Genomic DNA, 17,936 nt, shown 5'->3' with positions numbered 1-17,936 from the left:
TTATGTTCTCTCTCTCGCTGTGTCTCTCTCTGTCAAAATAAATAAATAAAATCTTAAAAAAAAAAAAAAGCACATGACAAAACACCCTTTCATGATGAGAATGCTCAAATAAAATTAGAAGGAAATTTTCTCAATCTGAATAAAAGTCATCTGTAAAAAACACATACCTAATATCATAGGTCAAAGTAAAAGACTGAATGATTTCTTCCCACTAAAATCAGGAACAAGACAAGGATGTCCACTACTGCCACTTCTATTCAACATTATACTAGAGATTCTAGCTAGGGAAATTAGTCAAAAACGAAGAAATAAAAAGCATCCAGATTGGAAAGTAATGAGTAAGATTCACCTCTATTTGTGAGACATAATCTCCTAAGGAATCCACTAAAACCTCTCAGTACTAAGAGTTCCATTAGGTTGCAGGATACAAGATCAATATACAAAAATCAATTGAACTTCTATAAACCAGCAATAAATATTCCAAAAATGAAATAAAGAAACAATTCCACTTACAGTGACATTAAAGAATAAAATACTAAGGGGGTCGCCTGGGTGGGTCAGTCAGTTAAGCATTTGACTCGATCTCATCTCAGGTCTTGATCTCAGGGTCATGAGATCAAGCCCCACCATGGAGCCTACTTAAAAATCAAATTAAATTAAAATTTTTGAAAAATAAAGAATAAGGGACACCTGGGTGGCTCAGTTGGTTAAGCGTCTGCCTTCGGCTCAGGTCATGATACCTGGGTCCTGGGATCAAGTCCCGAATAGGGCTCCTTGCTCAGCGGGGAGACTGCTTCTCCCTCTGCCTGACACTCCCCCTCCTTGTGGGTGCTTGTGGGTGCCTGCACATGTTCTCGCTCCCTCTCTCTCTGACAAATAAATAAAATCTTTTAAAAAATTAAAAGTAAAAATAAAGAATAAAATACTTACAGGTATAAATTTAACAAAAGTACTTGATTTTGTTGAAAAAATTAAAGAAAACCTTCAAAAATAAAAATATCCCATGTTCATGAAAAACATTTAGTATTAAGATGGCAAAACTCTCCGAACTGATCTACATGGTTTCTGCAATCTCAGTCTGAATCCCAGTCTGAGTCCCAGCTGACTTACTCGTAGAGCTGATATGTGAATCCTAAAATTCTTAAGAAAATGCAAGGAACAAAAATAGCCAAAATAATCTTGGAAAAAGAACAAAGTTAAAGGACTCCTACTTCTCAATTTCAAATATACAAAGCTATAGTAGTCAATATTCAAGACCATACAGTACTGCCATAAGAATAAGCATACAGCTCAAAAGAATAAAATTAAGAGTCCAGAAATAAACCAATTCAGTCAACTGACTTTTGACAAGAGTGACAATTTGATGAGGAAAGAATAGCCACTTTAACAAATGACACCTGAAAACCAGATAGCCACATGCGAAAAAATTAAGTTGGACCCCTACTCCATACAATATACAGAAATTAATGCAAAATGGGCGACAAACCCAAATGTAAGAACCAAAATTATAAAACTCTTAGACGGGTGTCTGGGTGGTGCAATTGGTTAAGTGTCCAACTCTTGGTTTCGGCTCAGGTCACAATCTTGGGTCCTGAGATTTAGCCAGGCACTGGGCTCCATGTTTTGGGCAGAGTCTGCTTGGGATTCTCTTTCCCTCTCCCTGCCCCTCCCATTTGTGCACACTCGCTCACTCTCTCGCTCTCTAAAATAAATGAATAAATCTTAAAAAAAAAAAAAGAAAGAAAGAAACTCCTACAGAAAGCCATAGGAGAAAATCTTCATGACCTTCCTTTAGACAAAACCTTCTTAGATCTGACACCAAAAGTACAAGTGACAAAAGAAAAAAATAGATAAACTAGACTTCACATAAATTAAAAACTTTGTGTTGCAAATGATACCATCAAAATGAAATGACAATCCTGAGAGAAAATATTTGTACATCATATATCTTACTGTATTCAGAATATGTAAATTAACACTCAACAATAAAAAGATGACTCGATTAAAAAAACATAAAAAGGATTTGTATAGACATTCCCCCCAAAATATACAAATAACCAGTAAGCACGTGAAAAGATGCTCAACATCATTCATCATTAGAGAAATGTAAATCAAAACCCCAGTGACTTACCACTTCACATCCACTAGGATGGCTACATTCAAAAACAAGTAACAACAATTGTGGGTGAAAATGTGGAGAAAGGGAGACCATCGTACACCAGTAAGATATAAAATGGTGCAGCCACATTGAAAAAGTTTAGCAGTTCCTCAAAAGTTTAAACACAGAATTACCCTATGACCTAGTAATTCCATTCCCAGATATATACCTAAAAGAAATAAAAAGATATCCACACAAAATTTGTACATATTCACTGCAGCATTATTCCTAATAGCCAAAATGTAGAAACAACCCAAAGTCCATCAACTGTTGAACAGAGAAATACTATTTGACAATAAAAAAGAATGAAGTACTGATTTTTGCTACAACATGGATGAAACTTTAAAATATCATGCTAAGTAAAGCATTATTCACAATAGCCAACATATAGAAGCAACCCAAGTGTTCATCCATAGATGAATGAATAAAAAAGATGTGGTGTGTGTATATAATGGAATATTACTCAGCCATAAAAAAATGCAATCTTGCCTTTTGCAACAACATGGATGGACCTAGAAGATATAATGCTAAGTGATATAAGTCCATCAGAGAAAGACAAATACCATACGATTTCATTCATATGTGGAATTTAAGAAACAAAACAACAACAACAAAGAGACAAACCAAAGAACAGATTCACATACAGAGAACAAACTGGTGGTTGCCAGAAGGGAGGTAGGTGGGAGGATGGGTGAAATATATAAAGGGATTAAGAATATATTTATTGTGATAAGCACTGAGAATTGTATAGAATTGTTGAATTGTTATATATTGTATACCTGAAACTAATACAACACTGTATGTTGATTATACTTAATTCTTAAAAAGAATTGCACTAAGTGAAAGAAACCAGTAACAAGACCACAAGTTACATGATTCCATTTATATGAAAAGACCAGAATAGACAAATTCACAGAGACAGAAAGTAGGTTAGTGGCTTCCAAGGGATGAGAGGAAGAAACGAAAAGTGACTACTAATGGGTAGGATAATTCTCAAATTCTTTTCTAGGGTAATGAAATGTTCTAAAATAGATAGTGGTGATGGTTGTACAACTCTGTGATTATACTAAAAACCAATAAATTGTACATTTTATTTTTTTTCCCTTCCCCTAAGTTGTACATTTTAAAAGGGTGAATTTTAAGATATGTGAATGCTATCTCAATAAAGGTATTATAAAATATTATACCTGTGATCTCATGTGTAATGTAGAATCTAAAAAAGCCGAATACATAGAAGCAGAGAACAGAATGTTGAATGCCAGGGGCAAGGGGGTGGGGAAAAATGAGACGTTGGTCAAAGAGTCCACACTTCCATTGCCATAATATCATGGTGACTATAGTTAACAATACTGTATTCTATAACTGAAAGTTGACATGAGAGTGAATTTTAAATGTTCTCACCATAACCACGACAAAATTGCAATTATGTGAGGTGAAGGATGTGTTAACTAGTCTTATTGTGGTAAACACTTCACAACATATACATGTATCAAATGATCACCTTGGACACCTTAAGCCTACACAATGCTATACGTCAATTACGTCTCAATAGAGCTGGGGGAAAAAGACACACTGTATGATACTATTTATATAAAGTTCAAAATCAGGCAGAATTTATGATATTAGAAGTCAGGTAGTAGCTAATTTTAGGCAGGAGACAGGAGGTAGTGAATAGGAGGAGGCACAAGGTACACAGGTGATAGCAATGTTCCATTTCTTAACTTTGGTAATAATCACTTTGTGATACTTCATAGAGCTATATAGTTATGATCTATGCACTTTTCTGTACATAATTAAATTGTAAAGTTTAAAAAAAAAACAGTTTTTGCTTAAAAAAAATTATACTTGACAATACACTGAGACATTTTAAAATAAAAAATAGATCTTTAGGGGCGCCTGGGTGGTTCAGTCGGTTAAGCATCTGCCTTCAGCTCAGATCATGATCCCAGGGTCCAGGGATCAAGCCCCATGTGGGACTCCCTACTCAGCAAGGAGTCTGCTTCTCCTTCTCCCTTTGCCCCGCCCCCTGCTTGTGTTTTCTCTCTCTCTCTCTCAAATAAATAAAATCTTTAAAAAAAAAAAAAAAAGAATAAAAAACATCTTCAAGGACACTTCTCTATTTCTATCTATCCATCTATCTATTTATTTATTTATTTATAAGTAGGCTCCATCCCCAGCACCCAGCATGGAACCTAATGCGGGGCTTGAACTCACAACCCTGAGATCAAGACCTGAGGTGAGATCAAGAGTCAGACACTTAACTGATTGAGCCACCCAGGTGCCCTTCTCTATTCATTTCAACAACAGGAAAAAATAAATTATTTTTAATATAAAAGCATACATTAACTGTAAGTGATATTAGCAATAATGGACTTCACTAAGGATCTAAGTTAAAAACAAACAAACAAAAAAAGACAAAAGGGAAAATGTATGGGGTTTGGGTCAGATGATCTAGGCTCAACACTTTCCTATGCCCACGTAGATGTTATTTAGAAATCTCATGGGGCGGGAGCCTGGGTGGCTCAGTTGGTTGGGCGACTGCCTTCGGCTCAGGTCATGATCCTGGAGTCCCAGGATCGAGTCCCTCATCGGACTCCCTGCTCAGCGGGGAGTCTGCTTCGCCCTCTGACCCTCCCCCCTCTCATGCTCATTCTCTCTCATTCTCTCTCAAATGAATAAATAAAATCTTTAAAAAAAAATAGAAATCTCATGGGGCTCTTAGAAAGGAGAGAAACTGCACAAAGTGCTTCCCTCACACATAATCAACACTAAATGTCTATCAAATGTTTGTTTACTTCCCTTCATGCCATCTCTTTCCACCAACTCAATAACCCACACTGTTTCTGTACACCATGAGTATATTTTCCACTTCTCAGAACAATGTCTTTCACTCCAGCTTCTACTTTATTTGGCCTCAAGTCACTCATTCTAACACCAAAATGGAGACTCACTCAATCCTACTAACATCTAAGTGCTCCATGACAAAATTTTTCTGCCTTCCCTCCACAGCATAGATCATCCTAAAAAACATAAATCCTATTTCCACCCACAATACTTACACTTGCTAAATATATCCCAGACATTTCTTTTTCATATAGTTGCAATATGTAAATCATTCAGATTCGTCTGCAAAATAATTTTTACAACTCCTCAGAGATTTTACCAACTGACTTTTAAAATAAAGTCTAAACTATATTTCATTACTGGAAATATATACTACCTAACACTTCTCTATTTCCTTTAATACATTATTAGCTTTAAATCTTCAGCCTAGAAGATTTTGGTTAAAGATGAACCTGTATAAATTAAATTTTTTTGTGCTTTCACAAGTCACATATTTAATAAAGTCACTAAATGTGAGACTTTGGTACTAAGGAGCCCCTTTTCTTCTAGTCATGGAAAAGGAAAGGTTCCTTGTGCAAAGCCAACAGCTATTCTTTCAGGCAGGTACTTCAGAAGAAAATGTAAAGAGAAAGAATGCCACACGTTAATACTAGCACTTAAGGCCAACAGGAAGGGAGAATGATGAAAACAATTTGAAGATGGATACAAAACTATACTTACAGCCTCAAAGTGCAAATGGATATCCTTTAAGAAATTTTGAATTTTGTCCTTGGGTAAAATACTGAATCGAAATCGTAGGAGATCCATTTCTTGTTGAATGAACCAGCGTCTAAGATCCTCACTGAAATGGAGACAGGGAAATGGTAAGCATAAATGAAAAGCCCAATATTATTTTAAAAGTCCACCAATTATTAAATCCAAGAAATCTTTATGAAATAAAATTCAAACATAAGCAAGACGCCAAAAGACAGAAGCTAAAAGCATACAAGTCCTCTATTATAATAAAGAGTACAGATACACAGCACACACAATCTACCAGGGATGTGCTGAACATGGGGAGAGATATTATGAATATAAAATTAAAAGAATTAAATACAGAATACCTTGAGCCTAGCTGATTATCAAATAATATAAAAGAACACAATTCATTGCATTTAACTGCAAAATAGTCATTTACATTAGAAAATGGGATATTCCTTCAGCCTAAGGTGGTTTCATCAATGCCAAATAAATAGCAAATTTTTTTAAAGTAACTTTATCTCAGGGCGCCTGGGTGGCTCAGTCGTTAAGCGTCTGCCTTCAGCTCAGGTCATGATCCCAGGGTCCTGGGATCGAGCCCCACATCGGGCTCCCTGCTCTGCGGGAAGCCTGCTTCTCTCTCTCCCACTCCCCCTGCTTGTGTTCCCTCTCTCGCTGTGTCTCTCTCTGTCAAATAAATAAATAAATAAAATCTTAAAAAAAAAAAAAAAAAGTAACTTTATCTCAAAAAAAAGTAACTTTATCTCTGAATAGATTATGATCAGAGAAACTCTGAAAGTAAACTTTGCTTACAGCTTTATAGTTTATAATTTCACAAAATTTAATATGTGCAAGTATACCTCAATTTTTTTAAAGCCAACATATAAATATATTAATTCATAAAATATACAATGGGCATTATTGTTGTCACAAAATAATTTTACTACTGCATGTATATATGATTTAGTTTTTTTTTTCCCCAAAGTGACTTTCACAGATGCTCAGCAATTCATTTACTGCATAAATTACATAAAATGCACATGCTTTTTTACAAAAGAAAAGCTCCAGGACCAAACACGGTGAATAATTTCTCAGTTATAATCTTGTGATAGAAAACAATCTCAAGATTCTCATTTGCTAAGCCTATCAATAGAAAGAAACAGGAAAAAAAAAAAAACAATAAGTATGCTATTTAGCCAAAATTAATGCAGGGGAAAAAAGTTAAAAAAAAAAAAAAAAAGCAACTAACTCCTTCTCCCTCTGGGTGGCACTATATTATAACAAACGAACTAGCAAAGGAAAAGATCTTATCTAATGGGCACTAGCCCATAGATCTCAACTTCTAAAAATCTGTACCAAATACAAGTATATGTTTGAGTCATTATTTCTTATAAATAGTGCCACTATTTTTTTCTGGGAAAACAGTAGCAAAAGTCCTTCTTCTTCCTGAAATCCCCTCCAATTTCAAATCCCAAATGAAGAGCCTGTCCCACGAAGCTAACAAGTGTTTCAACAGGCAAATTTTAGAATTTTTTCAATATTTTTAGTAAACTGGCTTCAAACAATTCGCTACAGCGGTGTTCAACTCATCAATCGCCAGTTTCTGATGTTATTCTGAGTTTTTCAATGTTGAGTACAATACACGTCAGCTTCCCCTGTACCAATTTATAACCCAAGAATACCAGATTCAACTATGAGAGCATAAATGTATACTCACGACTGGCAATAAGCAAGACGTAAAATAAAGTGAGAAATATGATCTTTTCTTCGGGGTTCATATTCATTCTCTAAGTTTTCCTAAAAATAATGGCACATGGGTAAGATAAATGCATTGGAATGGTTAAGAAGTATAAAGAATTACAGAGTCATCATAAGCCAATGGTAGTTAAAGTTTCAAATACAAATTTCATAATTTGCTTTCCAAGATAATTATCATTTTATGTAAGATAGCAATCAAATGAAATGAGAACTGAACTGATACCAACAAAACCTCCTGGGTTTGGACTCCACTCTCTCTTCCTATCAAATCCTCTCCTAACTTCCTTTCTTACCCAGCTCATACCCAGGGCTCTCACCTCTTCAACCACCTCTTGCATCAACCCTCAACTGCTTTCATTTAACCATTTGGCAAAACCGAGATTTTAAATAAATCTACAGCTACACTCTACAGTCCTATTCCCAAAACACTGAGAACCTCTGAGGAAAAAAATACACAATTATTGAGAATTTGGAATATTAAAAATTCATAACCTCTAACATGAACTGGACCTTTACAGCACCAAGGAATCCTTATTCAAGTCCAACACAGTTAAGAGGGAACAAGTCCTGAGCACGTATGAGGAACCAGGCACTGTTATAAGCATGTTTAATCTTATTAACCCATTTAATCCTTTAAAAAATCTCTATGAAGTAAGCACTACCAAATCCCTATTTTAAAGATGAGGAAACTGAGGCACGGGGATGTAATATAATTTTTCCAGGGTCACAACGCTTATGACAATAGAACAGGGATTTGAGACATAATCATCTTTCCTCACTCTTAGAAATGCTGTTTCAGTCTTTACTAGTTGACCCAAGCTCCCTACCACACCAATTCCCCTTCTCTCCTAACAGGTAACTTCACCTACTTTACAGAAATTAAAGGCCACGGGCCAACTCCTTCAGCTCCAAGCTTCTGCATCCACACCGTACTACTTTCCCTTCCAACTCTGTGGACAAAAGATCTCTCCCTCCTCCTATATAAGCTAATCCCTAAACCTAAGCCATGCAACCCATCTACTCTTTTGTCCTAAGGATCTTGATTTATCAAATGCTCTCTCAAACTCCCCTCTTCTTTCTCTTCCAGATTTCTTTGCTCAGCTTATAGGCATGTTCAAGTATCTCCTGTCGTGTAGGTCTTCTCTTTTCCCTATAAATTCTTCTTTATTCAGACCTATTTCTCCCCTGTCTTTTCAGCTAGCCATCTTAAGAGTACATATCCCATACCCACCTCTCTCCTCCAAACACTGCCATCATTGGCTTCTGCCTCTATCTACAAGGCCCCACAGAGCTGATAAATCCAAACGGATTCTGTACAATTCATCTTACATGATCCTAACCTTATGAAATTATGTAGTTAAGAGTACCACCATGGAGACAAAATGTCCAGATTTGAATCTTGGCTCCACCATTTACCAAATTATAAGCTGGGCCAGTTAGGTAGCTTATCAATAACTCCATTCCCTTATCTATAAAATAGGGGTGACAAGAGTACCTGCCTCATAAGACTGTTAACTGGATTACATGGGTTAATATATGTAATGTCCTTAGAACAATCTCTGGGATACAGTAAACAAGCATAATATGAACGCTTGCTGTTGTTACTGCTATGGTATCAGTATTTATACCATGATCACTATTATATCAACTCCAGCCTTCCTTGGCTACCATGCCACTATTATCCCCGATGATCTCCTACCTCTCAGGCAACTCCTTCTCAATCTCCTTCCCAGACTCCCCCAATTCTACTTTACTTTAAATATTGGTATTCTTCACATCCTGTCCGCCATAATCTCACTCAAATATTTTCCTCCTCCTGATGATAGCAACCTTCCTCTTAAATCCATACCTCCACTCCAGATGTCTCCAAAGTCCAACCTGAATGCATAACCAACTATCCACTAGGCATTTCCATGAGCACCTCAAATTCATGTCTAGAACTCAATATCTTCCTTCTAAGACTTGCTTCTCCTCCTGTACATCACCTCTCAAAATACTATCACCATCCACTTAGTTGTCCTAACCAGAAACCCGGGTGTCATTCCTAACTCTCCCTGCAATTAGTCACTAAAATCTTTTCATTCGACCTTCATAGTATCTTTTAGTATCAGTCCTCTTCTCCCCATTCAATTCAGTTTCATCATTTCCAGGCGAACTGGTTTTCCTCCTACCAGACAAGGCCCACTCAATCTGCTGTTGGCAGTCATCTCCCCAAAATAAAAATCGGATCACATGTATCAGATTCGGTTCCAGCACTACCTGGAACTGGGACGCCTTCCCAAACCTCCCCGGTGTGAGCTGGGTAATTGTAGGTGCTCCTGGCGTTCCTGGAGCACGCATTTAACAGCACCCTTCATGCTGTGGTGCACAGGGTACATCCGGTAATGTCTGGAGATATCTACTGGGCAGAAGTCAGAAATGCTAATGAGCATCCTACAGTGCACAGAACACTCCCTGCACCAAGGAATTATCAGGCCCAAATGTCAATAGTCCCGAGGTTGAGAAACCCTGCTATATTATAATCATCTGACTACATGTCAATCACCCCTAATGGACTGCAGATATCCCTTCAGGCAGAGTCTATGCTAGTCTTTTTTAAAGCCCTGTACCTAATATGAGATCTTTTCTACAACCAAGACTCACTATATAAATATATACAAACTGAAGAACATTTCTTTTTTTTTTTTTTTCTGAAGAACATTTCTTTCCCACTTTTACTTACTCTGAAGGAAAACTTGAGCTTTCTTATCTCATTCTCCAACTTACTCTGGTATGGCTCAGTTCCTTTCACATAGCTCACACCAAGATTTTCAACTGCTTTTAGCACTAGAAAATATTTTTAAAACAGAAGAAAAAAATGTATGATTGCAAGATAATTTTTAAAAACTAAGACAAAGTCTATGAATAGCAATCCCATAATTACTTGTTTTTAAAAGATGACAAGTTGTAATGGCTTTATTTTCTGCAACTACGTTATACAAATTACATAAATTTATGGGAAAATAATCTCCATCCATATGCAGAAAATATACATGTCCTATAACATAATCTAATACCAGGGATTCTCAAACAGAGGGAGAGGGATGGGGGATCATTACTGTGTACTGAGCCACCCCTGTTGAGGAATTCAAGTGTGTTGTTATTAAAAAAAAATTAAGCACCCGTTTGCATCCCTCATGTGGAGCTGTCAGTTTGCTTCATTTACTCAGCAGAGACTCATCAGAAAAAATAGCCCTTCCTTTACTGATGGAAGTAGAGAAGACCCAACAGTGAAGAAGCAAAACCCTTCAATGATCCAAATGAACTGTCCTGAATAGATGCACATAACTGTTCAAAGGTTCCCAAAGCACCTTGTCAATCCTTCCTTAGATGAATTCTACTTCCATCATTATGAAAAGCATTTTTATAATTCAAGAATGCAAAACTTCTAAAATGAATCCTGAACATAAACCTGTGCCCCACAGGCACCTCATTACGGTATCTCAAACTAAACTAATCCTCTTCCCCTCCGTCCTGCCCCTCTTCCTGCCATCCCCATCTCCACTAGCACAGTTTCTAACCACCAGATCATCCAAAATGGAATTTCAGCCATTCTCACCTGCCCCCTCACTCCTCATATCCAAACAATCACCAAATCCTGTCAGGAATACCTCCTCAGTAAATGGCTCCCTTCCTATCCCTGACACTGTTACTGCCTTAGTTCAGGCCTTCACCATCTCACTCCCTAAGTGCCAAACCCAAGGGGCACTTTTCAATCATCATCTTAATCTCTATGAAGCATCCGACACTGCTAAGCTTCCTAAAACCCTTTTCTCCCTTGTCTTCACTCTTCACTCAACAAGCACTGAGCGCTCCCTCTCTGTATTAGCTGTTGTCACTCTGCTCTTATATTTTTTTTTAAGATTATTTATTTATTTGACAGAGAGCACAAGCAGGTGGAATAGCAGGCAGAGGGAGAGGGAGAAGCAGGCTCCCCGCTGAGCAAGGAGCCTGCAGCGGGGCTCGATCCCAGGACTCTGGGATCATGTCCCGAGCCGAAGGCAGTTGCCCAACCAACTGAACCACCCAGACACCCTGTCACTCTGCTCTTCTAAAAGTGACTAACAGTATCTTACCTTACCTTCTGATTTTCCCACAAGGATATCCTGGAACATTAAACTCAGAAGACACTGTTATTACTTGTTTCAGTTCATGCCCAGCTTATTTCTTTCTTTCACTAACACAAAGAGGATAAGCAGGCCCACAGTACAACCGCCACATCCTTCTTATACCCCGATATTACACCATTAGCTTGGCACAAAATGCCCTTGGTTATCCATTCTTCTCCACCTAACCTAAACTTGTCACTGTTCCCTCAAATATAACATTCTCACTCGTGCCTCCAAGTCTCTGTACAGTCCATTATCTCAGCTTGAAAAAAGCTTTTACTTTTCTTTTGAGAAACTTCTATTCATCCTTTGAGGTCCAGATTACATTTCAACTTCTCTAAGCAGTCTTACCTAATCAGCCTAAATCACTCCCACCTCTGTTTCAAGAGCACCACTATTTACCTCTAATAAGACACTTAAAATGCTAAATTATGATTGGGGCGCCTGGGTGGCTCAGTCGGTTGGGCATCTGCCTTCGGCTCGGGTCATGATCCCAGGGTCCTGGGATCGAGCCCCGCATCGGGCTCCCTGCTTGGCGGGAAGCCTGCTTCTCCCTCTCCCACTCCCCCTGCTTGTGTTCCCTCTCTCTCTGTGTCTCTCTCTGTCAAATGGATAAATGAAATCTTTGAAAAAAAAAAAATACTAAATTATGATTATTATTTTGGATGTGTGTATCTACGTACTAGAATACAACTTCAATGAATATGAGAATTACACTATTCATCTGAAAATCCCCACCCAACCTAGAATATAGTGGCACTCAATATACACTATACAGTATATAAAATAGCAAGCCCTCGGGACACCTGGGTGGCTCAGTCGGTTAAGCGTCTGCCTTCGGCTCAGGTCATGATCCCAGGGTCCCGGAATCGAGTCCCGCATCGGGCTCCCTGCTCCAAGGGGAGCCTGCTTCTCCCTCTGCCTCTGTCTCTCTCTCTCTCTCTCTGTCTCTCATGAATAAATAAATAAAATCTTTAAAAAAAAAAATAAAATAAAATAAAATAAAACAGCAAGCCCTCAATAAATATTTCTTGAATGAACTGAATGAAGGAAATAAATTACTCTCATTCATTCCCCCAAATTTTAAGTGAAGTTCTCAAGAACGTACCAACTCTAATTCAAGTATCACTCACATTTAACTCTATCGATAGCCAAGTTTTCAAACTCGAGCAAAGATATGCTTTCAGAAGGTGGTTCCAAGTAAAACTGAAGGCTGTGAGGGTAGCAAACATTCCTTTGGTCACCCGTCAACCTCAGTTTCTTCCGCTTTCCTCCAGAAAACTGCATCTTGTGACCTTGGAAGGAAACATAAAATGGTTAAAATAACGGCAAGTGGAGTTGAAAACAACAAACAACAAATGCAAAAAATAACTTCGTATACACAGAAAAAAACTGAAAGGCATGCATAAAATGTTAACAGTGGTTATCCCTGGGTAATATGTCTTTTTGTATTTTCCAGATTTTCTACAACACACCTGTAACAATTCTGTAATGCGAGTGAGGGCCGTGTGTGCAAGGTGAGACGCAGGTGGTGGTCGTAACTTCCGGCAACATCAAAACCAGGCTATGTTGCCTGTGTGCCACCGCCCTTGCACCTCTGCAGTCCCAAGAGTGAAGATGAGATTTTATACGGGTTGCAATCGTGAATTTGGAGGAAAGCACGGTAGGTTCTGGTTTCCAGAGAAGAGACTTAATGGACCAGGACCAGTTACTCACTTCCTATCTCATGACCCTGGGAAACAGTACAGGTCTTCCTAACCCAGTCTTTCCGAACTGCCTGTAGGAAGCATCCACAAGCTCCTTAAAAAAATTACCCCCCTCGATCCTACCCGAGCCCTTCGGCGAAGCTTCTCTCTCCTCAACTCGCTGGCACCTGCGTCTCTGCCCCAACCAACCAATACCCAATACCCCCACCCCACCATGTTATCCTTCGGCTCCCACCGCTGGCAAAGTGCTCTCCCTTCTTTCCCCACTTGCAAGCCTCAACACCAAGATTACTGTCCGTCCTAAAGCCGCAGGAGACCCTCTTACCTGCAAGCACACAAAACACGAAAAACACAAACCAACAGACGCCGTTCTCAGATGGCGGGAGAGTTCATATGGGATCGGAAACGGAAGTAACGGGACCACAAAGCCCGCCCCCCGACCGTCCCGCCCACCCAGCGCGCGCGCGCGCCCTGCGCATGCTCCGTGCGGCGCTCCTGGGTTCCTAGGACGTTTAACCCATTTTGCTCCTAAAAATTATTTAAATACGATCGTTTGCGTTTCCAAATTATACGCTGCACCTCCTGCATGTGCCGCCGGTAGCTTTTGATGATTGAAACTGGGGTACCGGAAGGCTAGCGGCAGAAATTTCTGCGCTCCCAAGGGTATGGAGCTTTAACCCACAGGGCTAGACTGATGACTCGAGCTAGCGGAGGAATAGGCGTTTACTGAGCTCGTTTTGCACCCGGCTCACTATTAGGGGCTCTGTTTTTTCTTGTTTAATCTTTCAGCGACCCTATAAGGTAGGTTGTATTACCCCCATTTTAACAGATGAGGAAGTAGAAGCTAAAAGATGAACGTTAGTTTGCCCATCTATGCACAGTACGTTTTTTTTTTTCCTATGGGACGGCAAGCCCAGTAAAGACAGATTCTACCTTCAGTTCCTCCCCGCCCGCGCCCCGCAAAATAACTGGAAGTAGAATGCATGAATGCACACACGCAGAAATCGCTCCGGGGGCTACAGAAATTAGAGGAGACCAGGCTCAGAGGGAAGAAGTAGCGGTCCATCAGAAGCAGTGGGTCAAAGCCACACCAACCCTCCAGCTGAGAGAGCTCTAGGGTTTTCAAGAGCGAAATAAGCTTCACTTGTGGCCTCTAGGAGGCGTGCCTCACTAAAGTGGCTGAGGAAAGATCTAGTAAAGGTAATCGTTGCAGGTGAAGAGCAATTTGAAACGAAATGTTCAAATTTTTAGAAATGCAAAATATATCGAAACCATACCAAACTTCAAAGCACCTACCCGTCATGGACCAAAGTGCCTAGCACTGACTTTGTATCAGGACGTATTCTAAGTGATTTCCATATCAATTCATTTTATTCTCGTAACTATGAGATAGGTTATATTATAAGATAAGGAAGCCATAGAACAGAGAAAGAAGTTACTTCAAAGATCACCTAAGTGACAGGGCCAGGTTCAAGGTGAGAGAGACTGTCTCCAAGCACCATAGTGCTAACCAGCATACAGCACTAATTCCACGGTATGACAGCAGTGCCTCACTTTAATTCTTTCCTCTCTGTATCAGGCAACATAATTAACATAACCTGGTACAAAGAAGACAACTGAAAGCATGAAAACTGCCTGAAAAAACCTGGAGCACAGATGATAACATTTACATGAATACTCTGGATAGGGAACGAATGTAAATAAATTACAAAGAACTCTAAAGACTCGACTATAAAAATGTAAAATTGGGCATCTAAAAAAAAAAATCACAGAATGTTCTGCAGTGATCAAACTAGGGGAAAGGTTTACCATAACTAACACCATCAAAGTGTAAAGAGCTTTTGTAAGTTAATTAGAAAAAAATCCTGATACAAACTGAAAAATGGGAAAAGAACAGCAACAAATAAGCAATGATAAAATGTGAAAAAAAAAAAAACGTTCATCACTGGCAGCAAAGAAATTTTCCTCAACAAAATTGGCAAAGATTTTTTTTTTAAAGATTTTATTTATTTATTTGAGAGAGAGAATGAGATAGAGAGAGCATGAGAGGGGGGAGGGTCAGAGGGAGAAGCAGACTCCCCGCCGAGCAGGGAGCCCGATGCGGGACTCGATCCCGGGACTCCAGGATCATGACCTGAGCCTAAGGCAGTTCCTTAACGAACTGAGCCACCCAGGCGTCCCAAACCTATAGTTTTTAAAAGAGACAGCAACTAGTTTTTTGTTTTTGTTTTTAAGATTTTTTATTTATTTGACAGAGAAAGACACAGCGAAAGAGGGAACACAAACGGGGAGTGGGAGAGGGAGAAGCAGACTCCCTGCCGAGCAGGGAGCCCGATGCGGGACTCGATCCCGGGACTCCAGGATCATGACCTGAGCCGAAGGCAGTCGCTTAACCAACTGAGCCACCCAGGCACCCGGCAAAGATTTTACAATGAAAATACTCGGTGCTGCGCAAAGTCCAGTACGATGAGCTCACATAGGAATTGATTGTGGTGCTATAAGTCTGGAGTACAATATAATAATGTGTATTGTGAGCACTAAAAGAATTCATACAGTTTGACATAATAATTTCACGTATATGAATCTGTTCAGAAATGGACACAAAAATTCATGCTCAAGGAACTTCATTACAGCACTGTAAGAGTGAAAACCCAGAAAAAAGAATAGTAAATGATAGTATTGTCATATCATGGGACATTACACAGCCATTCAAAATACATGTTTTTGAAGAATATTGACTTGGGAAAATGCTCAGGATACTATCAACAGCAGAATACATAAAACCACATATGCCATATGAGCCCAATTTTATAAAAACGTTACCTAATTGACAACAGTCATTTTTAAATTACTTTTCCTAGTAAATAAAATTTTAGAGATTTTGGAAAATGTTAAAAAGAAAATTCACCTATATGCTGCTATCTGCTTATACTGTCACCCAGGGACAGACACTGTTAACATTTTGTTGTAAGCAATAAAACTTCATGGTTGGTGAGAATGAATGAATGAAAGATGATTTTGACATACCAATACATTTTTCTGCAATGCTTCTGACTTCCACAAGGAGGTTGCCCTCTGCAACTCCTTCTCCCTCCACTTGTGCACCAATCCCCAACCTCCCCTCCTCTTAAAACCTGGGTAGATGGTACCCATTGCGATTGAAATTTGAGGTGCAAGACAGCCACTCTGAACTATAGTTTTTATTTAACTTTTCTTAGCTTTGTCCTCAGTCCAATCTTAAATTAGCCCACCTTCAACTTAAATGTCAATACCCCTTTCTCTACAGTGGTTAATATCTTTTGAATAGTTCCTTGGACTATAAAAAAAAGTCTACTACAAACATAATAATGCTTTACATTACTGGCAACTAAGCCACTGGCCGTGAGGTAGACTATAGGGGTATTTTATGGTATTTTTAAAGTTCTGTTTTAATCATTCAAAAACATCTGAAGACTTTCCACAGCATGGCCCCAAGATTTAATGACTTTATTGCCTACCACTGCCCTCCAGACTATGCTCTGAAATACCAACTCTTTCCCTCTTAAAAGAGTTGCACTTCCCTAACTTGTGTCTCTCTTTGTGGTGATGCCTCTACTTCAAAAGCCCTAACCACCCCTCCTGTAAGAATTTTGTCTATCCTTCAGGTAGTCAAATGCTGCCTTCCTCCATCCTATTGAGTCTTTGCTTACGCCACCTTGGCTGCTCCTCATTTAAACTGCCATGTTCTTTGTAATTCCATATAGTATTCTTTTACTAGTTATGTCCCTATACTACAGAGGTTCTTAATCTTTTGAGAACATGAACCACTGGATGATTTGATGAACACACTCCTCAGAATACCCTCCTTTGGTCATTACCTCACCATGAAGAGTACTTTCCGTATTGAGAGGCAATTATAATACACATCTACACATCACAGTACCAATAATGCACAACAATGTTATACATTTCAGTAACTATATTTGGTAAATCACTGCAAGCTCTTTCATGTATTTATTTCATCAAAAGAAAATGGATTAACACAATGCTCAGCCCTGGCAACCAAGATGCACATAAATTATAGACCTCAACCTCACAATCCGGGGGAGGAAAAACACATATAAACATATAAAGTTTTATTTCCACTAGACCATAAACATCTCAGAAACCGGGACCAGTATGCCATTCATCTTTGTAACCCCACTCTATGGCACTCCAAGGACTGCCAACAAATATTTATTATACTGAATTATCGTAAAATATGAAAGAAAAAAACCTGATGGGTTCAGCCTGACATGCAACAGATGGTTTGAATCAAAGGTGGTTCCAACATATAAAACTTCAAGTCCTCATCTAAAAACTCCATACACATTCCTTCCAGAATGACTTGGCTCCCCAGTTTAGCCTATCATAAGCACAGAGTACCATCTCTGATGAAATTTCCATGAATCATCACTGCTCAATTCAGTGCCTTTCTGGACATTACCCAGCTACATGCAGACTGCCTCACAGGGCATTCATTCTTAGATGACTCCACAGCTCCAAGAGTTCTATCTTGTAGTGTGTCACACTTACAACTAAAATTTTAGTTGCCATGCTTGGTAA

General features: G+C 38.9%; 1 protein-coding gene across 3 annotated transcripts in view; it reads right to left on the bottom strand.

Moving 5' to 3' along the window:
- Positions 1-17,625, bottom strand: part of PRIM2 (DNA primase subunit 2) — a 331,933-nt gene extending 314,308 nt beyond the window's left edge. The window contains exons 1-5 of one of the 3 annotated variants that reach the window (XM_034990912.1): positions 17,608-17,625; positions 12,780-12,941; positions 10,221-10,324; positions 7,458-7,537; positions 5,723-5,843 (exon numbers count right to left, since the gene is read on the bottom strand). In XM_034990912.1, coding sequence (XP_034846803.1) covers positions 5,723-5,843; positions 7,458-7,537; positions 10,221-10,324; positions 12,780-12,933 — 459 coding nt within the window. In that variant the 5' untranslated portion in view covers positions 12,934-12,941; positions 17,608-17,625. Of the gene's footprint in view, positions 1-5,722; positions 5,844-7,457; positions 7,538-10,220; positions 10,325-12,779; positions 12,942-13,677; positions 13,784-17,607 lie in introns of those variants that run through there. The other 2 variants (XM_034990911.1, XM_034990913.1) reach the window with 2 other exon arrangements.
- Positions 17,626-17,936: the final 311 nt, after the last annotated feature.

Source organism: Mirounga leonina, unplaced genomic scaffold, assembly GCF_011800145.1.
Source record: "Mirounga leonina isolate KUSES-001 unplaced genomic scaffold, KU_Mleo_1.0 Mir_53, whole genome shotgun sequence".
Taxonomy (NCBI): domain Eukaryota; kingdom Metazoa; phylum Chordata; class Mammalia; order Carnivora; family Phocidae; genus Mirounga; species Mirounga leonina.
Note: the sequence above shows the minus strand (reverse complement) of the source record. Positions and strands in the feature narration are given on the sequence as shown.